A 14,619-nucleotide genomic window follows, 5' to 3' on the forward strand; every position below is an offset into this window, starting at 1 on the left:
AAAGAAGTGCATGGCATTTCTCTAAGCTATGCACTGTCCAATCAAAAGGCAGAAAAAAAAAAACCCTCACAAAATGCTTCAGAGCATGTTCGAACACATTGAGTTTTTCAGGTAGAAAATGCTGCAGGAAGCTTTCCTTTCTGACGGGAGATTCTGATGGAGTTTTTTTTTCTCCTGCAGCCTTTTTTTAATTAGGCAGTTCCTACTTTGGATAGGTTTCCTTCAGGAACTGTTTCAAAGGAAGTCTTGTGCATTTTCTTTTCTTCCACCTGGTGATTTTCAAAACCTATCCAGGAAAAAAAAAAAGCTCCAAAAATTCCTCAAAACTGGAACTCCTATTAGGCTATGTTCACACGGTGCGGTTTTTGCTGCGGATCCGCAGCGGATTTGCACTGCGGATCCGCAGCAGTTTTCCATGTAGGTTACAGTACAATGTAACCCAATGGAAAACAGGACCCGCTGTGCCGACGATCCTTTTTTCCACAGGCAAATCCGCAGCGGTTTTGCCTGCAGAAAAAAGAAGTACCATGTCAATTCTTTCTGCGGATTCCGCTGCGGGTTTCCAGCAGCACCAATAGGAAACTGCATTTGGAAACCCGCAGTGGAATCCGCAGAAGAAAAAGGATGAAAAACCGCAGCTAAAATCAGCGCTGAATTTAGCTGCGGTTTTTCAAAACAGGACCTGAAAAAAAAAGGATGAAAAAAAGGAACGTGTGAACGTAGCCTAAGGCCATGTTTACACAGTCTTTTTGCAGCAGAAGATTTAGCTTATTTTTTTAGGAAGATTTTGGAGAGTTACTGCTGAAAAAAAAAAATAATAAAAAAAAATAAAAATCAGCAACCTCCCACATTGTTAACACATAGCAAAAATAAATTGGAAGAATTTTTCAAGAGTTTTTTTAAGGAGACTTTTGGGGAGTTTGAACTCTAAAAACTGTAAAAAAAAAAAAAAAAAAAAACAAATAAAAAAAAACACCTGAGTATGAACATACCTTCACACTTGTAGATTGTGAGCTCTCATGGGCAGGGTCCTCTCTCCTCCCGGCTCATTTTGTTCAAGATTATTGTACTCATTTTTATGATGTATACCCCTCCTCACATGTAAAGCACCATGGAATAAATGGCGCTATAATAATAAAAGCCATCAAAACCGCTGAAGAGAAATGCTTTTGCAAAAAAAAAAAAAGCCTACAAACATTCTCACAATTCCTGAAATGGTTTTTGGCTGAAAAACAACATGTGAACTTATCCTAATCAATCTTCATCACTCTCTAAGGGTATGTGCACACGTCAGGATTTGGTCAGGATTTTTCATCAGGTTTTGTAGCCAAAACCAGGAGTGGAACAATTAGAGGAAAAGTATAATAGAAACATATGCTCCACTTCTGCATTTATCACCCACTCCTGGTTTTGGCTACAAAACCTGATGAAAAATCCTGACGTGTGCACATACCCTAAGGCCGTGTGCACATGACATTTTTTTCAGGTGGATTCCACCTGAAAAAGCTCCTCGAAACCTCCTCCCCCCAAAAAATGGACATAACACACAGTCCACCACCATGGTGTGCACATACCCTATGGAGCCGGATCACACAGTCTTTCTGCCGAAACGCAAAGGTTTTTCGGGAGGATTTCAGGATTTTGGCTCCAAGAACACAGCAAAAAGACATACTAAATTCAGACTTCATCCATGTTGTTCCCAGAGGAGGAGGGCGATGACCACCCCCGTGTGCCTCCTCCTTCAGGCGTCGGCTCTACAGAACCTAGTAAATGAATAGATTAGCCATCAGCTGTGTTCTCTGATTGTCAGCAGCGCCGTTAGATAGGTCGGGTACTTAAGTGCAGCCGATCTGTGGCTCTCCTGTAACAGAGAACTTAGGCCTGGCTTAGATGTTATGGTGATTGGGAGTAATCGGCGTAGGCTATCACCAGCGATGGGATCAACAGGAATAACCTACTATAATGAATTGATCTGGAGGCTGGAAAACTGCTTGCAACGTTTTCAACGTTTTGGTTAGTGATTGCTTCTGACTGCTGGGGTCTATTATCCGTGCTGGTAGTGGATCCCACCCCACTGGTAGTGGATCCCAGCCCACATGCATATATGACCTCACCATGTAATGCAAGGACCAAAAGCGATATTCCACTGCTCTCACTTGGGCTGGGTTCACGTAAGCTTATTTCCCAGTCCTAAACATGGCCCACAGGTCTCTGTGCACATGAGGACCGTGACTTGCAGGTTCTTTGCACACTGAAAATAAAAAAAAAATAAAACTCTGCCTTAGACCCACACACAAGCTTTTGAGTAAATCCCCCTGCAGACCCCATTATTGTATATTCATGCTGAGGCATTTTACTGTGTTTCTGGACTAGAAACCTTTAAGAAATTATTTACAAAAATTTGAAGTCTTCTCTCCAATGACTCGGTGTGAACTGAGACTGACACGATCCTTCAGGAATGTTCTCCTGGGGGAAAAAAGTATGTATGTACGTTCGTTCGCTCGCTCGCTCGCCCCTGTAGTCTGATGCCTACATTGCTTTGCCACTTGTCTATTGGTGGGTAAATGGCAAATAGTGGCAGATCTATATTTTGTACATATTTGAGATTAAATCATTTGTGTAATTACTGCATTTAAAAAAACAATTTTTAAAGCTCACCTAGGCTTTTTTTTTTAAATCACATCAAAGGTAATTATACAGGAAACTAAAGTTAAAATTCTAATGATGCTGACTTTCAAAAAATGATTTTGGTCTCGGATGTATGCATCTTTGAAAAAAAAAAAAACCCCCTATGTGCCCTGCATTGTGCAGTAAGAGGGTTATCCTGCGCCGATGACTGCACATATTGTATCTGCTGGGACAGACGCACCATCAGGCATGATTGGCGGGAATGTTCCTCTGTAGCAGCGCAGATGTGATCGGTGGCTCATTACTTCACCAGGTGAACTGACTGCACAGCTCTGTACACACCATGTGTTCTGTAGGGCATGCGGAATATTGCAGGGATGTACTATAGGCGCACCTCCCAGCGCTGAAAGATGGGGACGAGCATTGTAAGTATTTATTGCTAAGTGGTGCACTTAATCCTGCCCAGCTTATCTTGTGCTACTTGCCCCAGTGTTTACACATGGTATGATGGCTGACACACACACTCACTGTGATGGCTCTCATCCCCTCCCTCCCTCATAGTGTGATGGTTCTCATCCCCCCCTCACATGGTGTGATGGCTCTCATCCCCTCCCCCCCACATGGTGTGATGGCTCTCATCCCCTCCCCCCCCACATGGTGTGATGGCTCTCATCCCCTCCCTCCCCCCCCCACATGGTGTGATGGCTCTCATCCCCTCCCTCCCCCCCCACATGGTGTGATGGCTCTCATCCCCTCCCCCCCACATGGTGTGATGGCTCTCATCCCCTCCCTCCCCCCCACATGGTGTGATGGCTCTCATCCCCTCCCTCCCTCCCCCCCCCCACATGGTGTGATGGCTCTCATCCCCTCCCTCCCTCCCCCCCCCACATGGTGTGATGGCTCTCATCCCCTCCCTCCCCCCCCCCACATGGTGTGATGGCTCTCATCCCCTCCCTCCCCCCCCCCACATGGTGTGATGGCTCTCATCCCCTCCCTCCCCCCCCCCACATGGTGTGATGGCTCTCATCCCCTCCCTCCCTCATGGTGTGATGGCTCTCATCCCCTCCCTCCCTCATGGTGTGATGGCTCTCATCCCCTCCCTCATGGTGTGATGGCTCTCATCCCCTCCCTCCCCCTCCCCCACATGGTGTGATGGCTCCCCCCCCCCCACATGGTGTGATGGCTCTCATCCCCTCCCTCATGGTGTGATGGCTCTCATCCCCTCCCTCCCCCCCCACATGGTGTGATGGCTCTCATCCCCTCCCTCCCCCCCCACATGGTGTGATGGCTCTCATCCCCTCCCTCCCCCCCCACATGGTGTGATGGCTCTCATCCCCTCCCTCCCCCCCCACATGGTGTGATGGCTCTCATCCCCTCCCTCCCCCCCCACATGGTGTGATGGCTCTCATCCCCTCCCTCCCCCCCCACATGGTGTGATGGCTCTCATCCCCTCCCTCCCCCCCCCCACATGGTGTGATGGCTCTCATCCCCTCCCTCCCCCCCCACATGGTGTGATGGCTCTCATCCCCTCCCTCCCCCCCCCCACATGGTGTGATGGCTCTCATCCCCTCCCCCCCCCCACATGGTGTGATGGCTCTCATCCCCTCCCTCCCCCCCCACATGGTGTGATGGCTCTCATCCCCTCCCTCCCCCCCCCACATGGTGTGATGGCTCTCATCCCCTCCCTCCCCCCCCACATGGTGTGATGGCTCTCATCCCCTCCCTCCCCCCCCCACATGGTGTGATGGCTCTCATCCCCTCCCTTCCCCCCCCACATGGTGTGATGGCTCTCATCCCCTCCCTCCCTCATGGTGTGATGGCTCTCATCCCCTCCCTCCCTCATGGTGTGATGGCTCTCATCCCCTCCCCCACATGGTGTGATGGCTCCCCCCCCCACATGGTGTGATGGCTCTCATCCCCTCCCTCCCCCTCCCCCACATGGTGTGATGGCTCCCCCCCCCCCACATGGTGTGATGGCTCTCATCCCCTCCCTCCCTCATGGTGTGATGGCTCTCATCCCCTCCCTCCCCCCCCACATGGTGTGATGGCTCTCATCCCCTCCCTCCCCCCCCCACATGGTGTGATGGCTCTCATCCCCCCCCACATGGTGTGATGGCTCTCATCCCCTCCCTCCCCCCCCACATGGTGTGATGGCTCTCATCCCCTCCCTCCCCCCCCACATGGTGTGATGGCTCTCATCCCCTCCCTCCCCCCCACATGGTGTGATGGCTCTCATCCCCTCCCTCCCCCCCCCACATGGTGTGATGGCTCTCATCCCCTCCCTCCCTCATGGTGTGATGGCTCTCATCCCCTCCCTCCCTCATGGTGTGATGGCTCTCATCCCCTCCCTCCCCCACATGGTGTGATGGCTCCCTCCCTCATGGTGTGATGGCTCTCATCCCCTCCCCCCCTCATGGTGTGATGGCTCTCATCCCCTCCCTCCCCCCCCACATGGTGTGATGGCTCTCATCCCCTCCCTCCCCCCCCACATGGTGTGATGGCTCTCATCCCCTCCCTCCCCCCCCACATGGTGTGATGGCTCTCATCCCCTCCCTCCCCCCCCACATGGTGTGATGGCTCTCATCCCCTCCCTCCCCCCCACATGGTGTTATGGCTCTCATCCCCTCCCTCCCCCCCCCACATGGTGTGATGGCTCTCATCCCCTCCCTCCCCCCCCCACATGGTGTGATGGCTCTCATCCCCTCCCTCCCCCCCCCACATGGTGTGATGGCTCTCATCCCCTCCCTCCCCCCCCCACATGGTGTGATGGCTCTCATCCCCTCCCTCCCTCATGGTGTGATGGCTCTCATCCCCTCCCTCCCTCATGGTGTGATGGCTCTCATCCCCTCCCTCCCCCACATGGTGTGATGGCTCCCTCCCTCATGGTGTGATGGCTCTCATCCCCTCCCTCCCTCATGGTGTGATGGCTCTCATCCCCTCCCTCCCCCCCCACATGGTGTGATGGCTCTCATCCCCTCCCTCCCCCCCCACATGGTGTGATGGCTCTCATCCCCTCCCTCCCCCCCCCACATGGTGTGATGGCTCTCATCCCCTCCCTCCCCCCCCCACATGGTGTGATGGCTCTCATCCCCTCCCTCCCCCCCCCCCACATGGTGTGATGGCTCTCATCCCCTCCCTCCCTCATGGTGTGATGGCTCTCATCCCCTCCCTCCCCCCCCACATGGTGTGATGGCTCTCATCCCCTCCCTCCCCCCCACATGGTGTGATGGCTCTCATCCCCTCCCTCCCCCCCCCACATGGTGTGATGGCTCTCATCCCCTCCCCCCCCCCCCCACATGGTGTGATGGCTCTCATCCCCTCTCTCCCCCCCCACATGGTGTGATGGCTCTCATCCCCTCCCTCCCTCATGGTGTGATGGCTCTCATCCCCTCCCTCCCTCATGGTGTGATGGCTCTCATCCCCTCCCTCCCCCTCCCCCACATGGTGTGATGGCTCCCTCCCTCATGGTGTGATGGCTCTCATCCCCTCCCTCCCTCATGGTGTGATGGCTCTCATCCCCTCCCTCCCCCCCCACATGGTGTGATGGCTCTCATCCCCCCCCCCACATGGTGTGATGGCTCTCATCCCCTCCCTCCCCCCCCCACATGGTGTGATGGCTCTCATCCCCTCCCTCCCCCACATGGTGTGATGGCTCTCATCCCCTCCCTCCCCCCCCACATGGTGTGATGGCTCTCATCCCCTCCCTCCCCCCCCCACATGGTGTGATGGCTCTCATCCCCTCCCTCCCTCATGGTGTGATGGCTCTCATCCCCTCCCTCCCCCTCCCCCACATGGTGTGATGGCTCCCCCCCCCCACATGGTGTGATGGCTCTCATCCCCTCCCTCCCTCATGGTGTGATGGCTCTCATCCCCTCCCTCCCCCCCCACATGGTGTGATGGCTCTCATCCCCTCCCTCCCCCCCCCACATGGTGTGATGGCTCTCATCCCCTCCCTCCCCCCCCCACATGGTGTGATGGCTCTCATCCCCTCCCTCCCCCCCCACATGGTGTGATGGCTCTCATCCCCTCCCCCCCCCCCCCACATGGTGTGATGGCTCTCATCCCCTCCCTCCCCCCCTCCACATGGTGTGATGGCTCTCATCCGCTCCCTCCCCCCCCACATGGTGTGATGGCTCTCATCCCCTCCCTCTCCCACATGGTGTGATGGTTCTCGTCCCCTCCCACATGGTATGATGGTTCTCGTCCCCCCCTCCTCCCACATGGTATTATGGTTCCACAACTCTCCTAATCAAGGGTTGTAATGTCCCAAAATAAAATGCACAGCAACCTATATTTAGAGGACCATTGATTCCATGGTGCTGTACATGAGGGGTTACATACAAAATACAGATAGAAAAGACAGAACAATGGTGGACGAGTAGAGGGGAGAGGACCCTTGTGGGCTTAGTCTCCAGCAGTGTTCCCAAACTCCAGTCCTCAAGAGCCACCAACAGGTTGTGTTTTCAGGATTTCCTTAGTATGACCCAGGTGATGGAATTGTTGGCTGTCTAGATGATGGAATTCTCACCTGGGCAATACGAAAACATGACCTGTTGGTGGCTCTTGAGGACCGAACTTGGGGAACACTGGTCTACAGGATAATGGGGAGGAGACAGTAGGTTGGGGGAGTTGACAGCTCTGGTGAAGATGGAAGTAGGGTCTTTGCAGGTTGCAAACTTTCTTGTAGAGATGGGTTTTTTAAGTTCCGCCAAGAGAAGTCTTGGTGACTGTGATGGAGAGGAGGTCTTCAGAGGACCAGAGATTGTGTTAAGAAGATATCCGGAGCTTAGATCAGACAATTATTGATGGCTTTGTAGGTTTGAACTTGATATGTTGGGGAAATGGGAGCCTATGAAGGGATTTGAGGAGGAATAGTAAAGCGAGAGGTGGATTAGTCGGGCAGCAGAGTTAAGGACTGACCAGAAAGGGGCGAGTGTGTTGGCAGGAAGGCCACAGAGGATATTGTAGTAGTCGTGGCAGATGAGGGCATGCACCTAACATTTTAGTAGCTTCAGGGTTGAGGAAAATTTTCTGCAAATATTCTTGAGTTTAAGGTGGTGAGAGCTGGGATGTGTGGTGTGAAGGCCAAGGCAGAGTTGAGGGTTACTCCGAGGCAGCGGACTTCCTGATCTGCAGAAGGCATGGTGTTGTCATAGATTAGGTGAGCTGGTGGAACGATGGGGAGCTGTTTTGTCTACACGAAACGTGATGAGGAGGATATGGCTGATGGACACTTTGGGATTCTGGGCAGCAGAGGTGACATCTGGGCCACAGAGGTAGATCTGAGAGTGTCCGCAGCGTATAGGTGGTACTGGCAGCCATGGGACTTGATGAATTGTCCCAGGCAAAATGGATATTGGTATTCAACAGAATTGGACGAGTATTAAACCTCACTGTACTGCCGACTAAACTGGCACATACATCATGGCAGCCTGAAGATGTCGCTACATCTGCGTAAGGGGGTATAGAATTATTTACCTTGTGGCGGTTATCTTGGAAAAATAACTTGAGATTTCTACAGTCTATATAGACCCCACTACGTTATAACGTTGGACCGCTGTATTAGTGATCGGACAAGGCCTGTACCGCGACCTCTGTACGACATAGGAAAAAGCTGCACTCGCACAGCCGAGCGTCACTATACGCCGTACTTCTCCTGGCGAGGAATATTATTTCCATTTACCTTCATAATAGGAACGATGCTTATAAGGTTGAGCGTTGAGGTACAATACTGATACGATGTGGCGGCATAATGAGATTCCCTGTTTGGAAAGTGAATATCACAAATAATAAACCTAATAATAAGTCTTGTGTCTAGGAGGAGAAAAAATGGAGGTTACAAGGTGAATCGGGAGGCCGTCGAAAGTCATTATTAGGCGAGTATCTTACAAATGGCGCCCGGGTGTCTTGTCTCCTCGTTACGGATTCTGCCGGTTTATTGACTGCCGTTGTGTAACCTGCGGAATATTCCTCCGCTTTATCACACGCAGCCACATTTGCTTAGCACGTCATTTAATCTTCTGCTCCATAGCATCCCTATTACTTGGTTATCGCAGAGAGGAGGGGGGAGCTTCCGCCTTACGATCTATATTTTATTAATTTGGTGCCTGGGTTTATCGATTGTCACAGATGCTAAGAATTTGCCGTTCGTCAAAGTTATTGGTGGCCTGTCGGCTTTTACTGGCAGCTCCGGATGGTGGAGTTTGAGGGCACCTTGCAAATAATTCTTACCTGATGCGAGACGCCAGGAGGAATTGGGAAAGGAAACTTGTGTTTTCCACGGCTGCATGGGTGGAAATTAATGTACTGACGCTGAAAATTGTAAGGGGACTTTATGGCTTGTTATTAGGGGTGCGGGGGTTTGATATATTGTGAATCAGTGTAACTTGGGTGGACTAGATTTGGGGTCCATGCAACTTTTGTATAGATGGTCGCCACTTGTATCCATTCATCTTTTAAGGCAAATCAGGTCTCATACTTTGCACTGATGAGGGGCAAAATCCCCAAACACCATGTCTGCAAACTGAGATTATGGTTTCTTTTATCCTACTGCCAGGGTCGATATTAACTTGCAGGATCGCTGCTTCCAATAGGTGGTGCTAGACTTCAGTCCTCTTCTCCTCTGGAGACCATTTTGCATATTTTAATTTCCCTGAGGACCCTGCACGGCCTATAAGTCTCCTCACTCTGACATACCAGGATTGGCTCTCTCAACAAGCAAGGTTACTGGGGTCAGTCGGGTGCGACTGTCATGTGCTGATCACACTGCTGCCAAGGTGATATATATTTTTTTAATTTATTTTTTTTTCTCCCTTCTGTCCATGCCAGGCTGCACACAATGGCTCATTGTGGCGGTCTCGCTAGCTGTGCCGCTCACTTCAGTGCCGCATCCAGGGGAAATCTTCGAGTTTTCTTGCTCTTTTACTGCTGAGAACATAAAGATAAAATCTCAGTAAATGGATCTAGTGCTGAATCAGCTTTACTGCGAATATCGCTTCCACCAAGAACGATAAATATAGGGGTCCTGATTGTGAACCCCCCATTATATAAAGTGAGGGAATCGCTATGCAGGATGATGGTGGCGGAGGGGTCATCCGCTGTACTGGGGATAATCTGGGGCAGATAAAGGATCTTCCATTTCCTCCAAATATTACGGTAATTGTTGCACCATGAACAATGAATAGAGGAGTTCAGGATCTCCGCTTGCTGTCACTGATTAGGCACCAGTGCGGTTTATTGCCCATCAATCCCTTATTGACGCCTCGGTGCTGCACTCGTTACTCACCAGGAATTCTTCATTCTGAGATTAATTCTGATTGGATGAAGCAGGACATTGGGACAGCCGGGTATAGAGGAGCTTCATCTGTCTAATCACATCTACATGGATCCACCATGAGGAGACCCCCAGTGACCGTGTACTACCCGGAGGTGCAGAGTCCACAATGGGTGGATGTTATCATGGACACCAGTGTAGAGGGGTCACATGCAGGATACCCCATATGGCACTCCACCTAGAATGCTGTGTTCTGAGTGATTCCTTACCCTCTGGATGGGGGGGTGGACTTCCTGACCGCTGGCCCCCAATGATCCCAAGAATCATGGCTCCTGCCTGTGTGGATGGAGCGGTGGTCAAACGTACACTCTGCAGCTCCATTCACTTATAGGACCACCTGGTACGGCCGAACGCTGCTTTTTGGGCTTGGTGGGTGAGTGCTAGCGGTTAGGGATTCGTCATTCATCCCCTCGGTGGGGGATAATTAAAAAAAACTTGAGGAATACCCCCTCATTTACTAGGGAACTGTGGAGGACCCGGCATGTACTAGGATTACATGGATTGACTACTGCTCCATGTTACTGAGCCGTGATCTGTGGAGGCTAGGTGTGCTGCCCCCACCTTCCTTGTGAAGCTCGGCTCTGGGTGGGGTATCCCCCCTTGTAAGGCTTGGCTCTGGGTTGAGTTCCCCCCCCTTGTGAGGCTTGGCTCTGGGTGGGATGTCCCTCCTTGTGTGGCTTGGCTCTGGGTGGGATGTCCCTCCTTGTGTGGCTTGGCTCTGGGTGGGGGTGTCCCCCTCTTGTGTGGCTTGGCTCTGGGTGGGGGTGCCCTCTCCTTGCTTGGCTCTGGGTGGGGGTGCCCTCCTTGTGAAGCTCGGCTCTGGGTGGGTTGTCCCCCCTTGTAAGGCTTGGCTCTGGGTTGGGTGTCCCCCGTTCCCCCCCCCCCTTCCCTCATCAGGGCTGGATCTGGGTGGGGTGTCCCCCTCCTTGTGAGGCTTGGCTCTGGGTGGGATGCCCCTCCTTGTGTGGATTGGCTCTGGGTGGGATGCCCCTCCTTGTGTGGATTGGCTCTGGGTGGGGATGCCCCTCCTTGTGTGGCTTGGCTCTGGGTGGGATGCCCCTTCTTGTGTGGCTTGGCTCTGGGTGGGCGCCCTCTCCTTGTGAGGCTTGGCTCTGGGTGGGGTGTGCCCCTCTCCTTGTGAGGCTTGGCTCTGGGTGGGGTGTGCCCCTCTCCTTGTGAGGCTTGGCTCTGGGTGGGGTGTGCCCCCCCTCCTTGTGAGGCTTGGCTCTGGGTGGGTGCCCTCTCCTTGTGAGGCTTGGCTCTGGGTGGGGTGCCCCTCCTTGTGTGGCTTGGCTCTGGGTGGGGTGGGCGCCCTCTCCTTGTGAGGCTTGGCTCTGGGTGGGGTGTGCCCCTCTCCTTGTGTGGCTTGGCTCTGGGTGGGATGCACCTCCTTGTGAGGCTTGGCTCTGGGTGGGGTGTGCCCCCCTCCTTGTGAGGCTTGGCTCTGGGTGGGGTGTGCCCCTCTCCTTGTGAGGCTTGGCTCTGGGTGGGGTGTGCCCCTCTCCTTGTGAGGCTTGGCTCTGGGTGGGGTGTGCCCCCCTCCTTGTGAGGCTTGGCTTTGGGTGGGGTGTGCCCCCCTCCTTGTGAGGCTTGGCTCTGGGTGGGGTGTGCCCCCCTCCTTGTGTGGCTTGGCTCTGGGTGGGATGCCCCTCCTTGTGAGGCTTGGCTCTGGGTGGGGGATGCCCCTCCTTGTGAGGCTTGGCTCTGGGTGGGGTGTGCCCCTCTCCTTGTGTGGCTTGGCTCTGGGTGGGATGCCCCTCCTTGTGAGGCTTGGCTCTGGGTGGGGTGTGCCCCTCTCCTTGTGTGGCTTGGCTCTGGGTGGGATGCCCCTCCTTGTGAGGCTTGGCTCTGGGTGGGATGCCCCTCCTTGTGAGGCTTGGCTCTGGGTGGGGTGTGCCCCCCTCCTTGTGTGGCTTGGCTCTGGGTGGGGGATGCCCCTCCTTGTGAGGCTTGGCTCTGGGTGGGGGATGCCCCTCCTTGTGAGGCTCTGGGTGGGGTGTGCCCCTCTCCTTGTGTGGCTTGGCTCTGGGTGGGATGACGACCCTCCTTGTGTGGCTTGGCTCTGGGTGGGATGACGACCCTCCTTGTGTGGCTTGGCTCTGGGTGGGATGACGACCCTCCTTGTGAGGCTTGGCTCTGGGTGGGATGCCCCTCCTTGTGAGGCTTGGCTCTGGGTGGGATGCCCCTCCTTGTGAGGCTTGGCTCTGGGTGGGGTGTGCCCCTCTCCTTGTGTGGCTTGGCTCTGGGTGGGATGCACCTCCTTGTGAGGCTTGGCTCTGGGTGGGGTGTGCCCCCCTCCTTGTGAGGCTTGGCTCTGGGTGGGCGCCCACATTAGAGCTCTATATTGGTCACTCCTGCAGCACACAAGTACCCCCCTATACTATAACAAGTGCTGCTGGTCCCAGGACTGTCAGTCTCGCTACATGGCTGCTGCAGAAGTTCTTTAGTGAAGGAAATGTCAGATAAATCACTTCTTTTTAGAACTCAAGAGGTTCTGCAGCAGCTGTCATGCTGCCGCTCGGTCCCCAGAGCTCCTATATCGCCATTCCAATAATCCGGCATCCTCCATGAATGGAGTCCCACTGTGGCCCGTTCCTGTGTAACTGTCCCTCCGTGTCCCCGCAGCTGCGGCCGCGCCTCCTCCCCGTCCTCCTCCCCGTCCTCCTCCCCGTCCTCCTCCCCGTCCTCCTCCCCGTCCTCCTCCCCGTCCTCCTCCCCGTCCTCCTCCCCGTCCTCCTCCTCCCGCGCTGTCCCTCGCAGCCATGTCTCGGGGAGGAGGCCGGGCCCATTGTATTTATCTCCCCGCTGTCTCCTCCTCCCCACGCTCCAGCCCTGTGTGCGGCCCGTCGCCATTGGCTGCCCTCCAGCCTGGCTGCTCGCTGATTGGCCGCTCCGCACTGCTCGTATGAGCTGATTGGTGGGCTGTTACCTTGTTTCATATTTTCACAAGCCGCAGCATAAACAGCTCGGGTCCCGTCCTCCAGGTGGAGATGCAAGGTCTGTGACATTTCCACCCGGGTCCGTGTCCCTGCGGCGGGGGCCGGCGGGGCCGGGGGTGGGCTCTGCTGCGGCAGCTGCGGCTCGGGGGGGGATGGCTTTGATTCCATGCTGTGCTCCTGATCTGAAGGTGGAGGGTAGTGGGCTGTGCTGTGGGGGCTGCACCGTATGTCACATGTTCCGGGGCTCATCTGTGCCTGTATGCGGGGTATTACCGGGGGCAGGTGCCCCCCAATATAACATCCTCCTAGCACTGATGGTGATGGGGTCTCCTCTGCTGGTGGGGATCAGCATGCAAGGGCAGGAAGGGTGCAAGGGAAAGTTTGTGCCCCCCTATAGATTGCAATAGATTAATATTGGGGGCGTGTATGGTACAGTGGGGGGCACCCAATGCCATGGACAGATCACTCCCTGTGGCCCATGGGTCATTACTGTACTGATGGATAGATTGTGTACACTGCCGTATAGTCATGATGTGCTGCCAGATCTGAAGGGGTTAATCTCTAGCATAAGACACAATGGGATATGTATGTATGTATGTATGTATGTATGTATGGTGTGTGACATGGAAGGCTGCGTTCACATGTAGCGGTGCAGCAGAACTCATGGGGGAGGAAAAAACACTGAAGGGGAATCTCATCAATAGACTAATCCAATAGAGCTGTGCTGGAAGACACGCTCGCCTCTGCTGTACTGCCTCTGTACGGCGGTGCCCGGCCTCTGCTGTGCTGGCTCTGTACGGCGGTGCCCGGCCTCTGCTGTGCTGGCTCTGTACGCCGGTGCCCGGCCTCTGCTGTGCTGGCTCTGTACGGCGGTGCCCGGCCTCTGCTGTGCTGCCTCTGTACGCCGGTGCCCGGCCTCTGCTGTGCTGCCTCTGTACGCCGGTGCCCAGCCTCTGCTGTGCTGCCTCTGTACGCCGGTGCCCGGCCTCTGCTGTGCTGCCTCTGTACGCCGGTGCCCGGCCTCTGCTGTGCTGCCTCTGTACGCCGGTGCCCGGCCTCTGCTGTGCTGCCTCTGTACGCCGGTGCCCGGCCTCTGCTGTGCTGCCTCTGTACGCCGGTGCCCGGCCTCTGCTGTGCTGCCTCTGTACGCCGGTGCCCGGCCTCTGCTGTGCTGCCTCTGTACGCCGGTGCCCGGCCTCTGCTGTGCTGCCTCTGTACGCCGGTGCCCGGCCTCTGCTGTGCTGCCTCTGTACGCCGGTGCCCGGCCTCTGCTGTGCTGCCTCTGTACGCCGGTGCCCGGCCTCTGCTGTGCTGCCTCTGTACGCCGGTGCCCGGCCTCTGCTGTGCTGCCTCTGTACGCCGGTGCCCGGCCTCTGCTGTGCTGCCTCTGTATGGTGGTGCCCGGCCTCTGCTGTGCTGCCTCTGTACGCCGGTGCCCGGCCTCTGCTGTGCTGCCTCTGTACGCCGGTGCCCGGCCTCTGCTGTGCTGCCTCTGTACGCCGGTGCCCGGCCTCTGCTGTGCTGCCTCTGTACGCCGGTGCCCGGCCTCTGCTGTGCTGCCTCTGTAAGCCGGTGCCCGGCCTCTGCTGTGCTGCCTCTGTACGCCGGTGCCCGGCCTCTGCTGTGCTGCCTCTGTACGCCGGTGCCCGGCCTCTGCTGTGCTGCCTCTGTACGCCGGTGCCCGGCCTCTGCTGTGCTGCCTCTGTATGGTGGTGCCCG

At 55.2% G+C, this 14,619-nt stretch overlaps 1 protein-coding gene across 8 annotated transcripts in view; it reads left to right on the plus strand.

Moving 5' to 3' along the window:
- The window catches only part of CTBP1 (C-terminal binding protein 1), a 571,211-nt gene that overhangs the window by 389,505 nt on the left and 167,087 nt on the right, over positions 1–14,619 (plus strand). Inside the window, exon 1 of one of the 8 annotated variants that reach the window (XM_077280214.1) lies at positions 1,856–2,013. The exons of 3 other annotated variants lie outside the window; for them this stretch is intronic. In XM_077280214.1, coding sequence (XP_077136329.1) covers positions 1,896–2,013 — 118 coding nt within the window. In that variant the 5' untranslated portion in view covers positions 1,856–1,895. Of the gene's footprint in view, positions 1–1,855; positions 2,014–12,789; positions 12,959–14,619 lie in introns of those variants that run through there. 4 more of the 8 variants (XM_077280211.1, XM_077280220.1, XM_077280216.1 and 1 more) reach the window with 4 other exon arrangements.

The sequence above is a fragment of the Ranitomeya variabilis genome, chromosome 1 (genome assembly GCF_051348905.1).
Source record: "Ranitomeya variabilis isolate aRanVar5 chromosome 1, aRanVar5.hap1, whole genome shotgun sequence".
In the NCBI taxonomy this organism is placed as follows: domain Eukaryota; kingdom Metazoa; phylum Chordata; class Amphibia; order Anura; family Dendrobatidae; genus Ranitomeya; species Ranitomeya variabilis.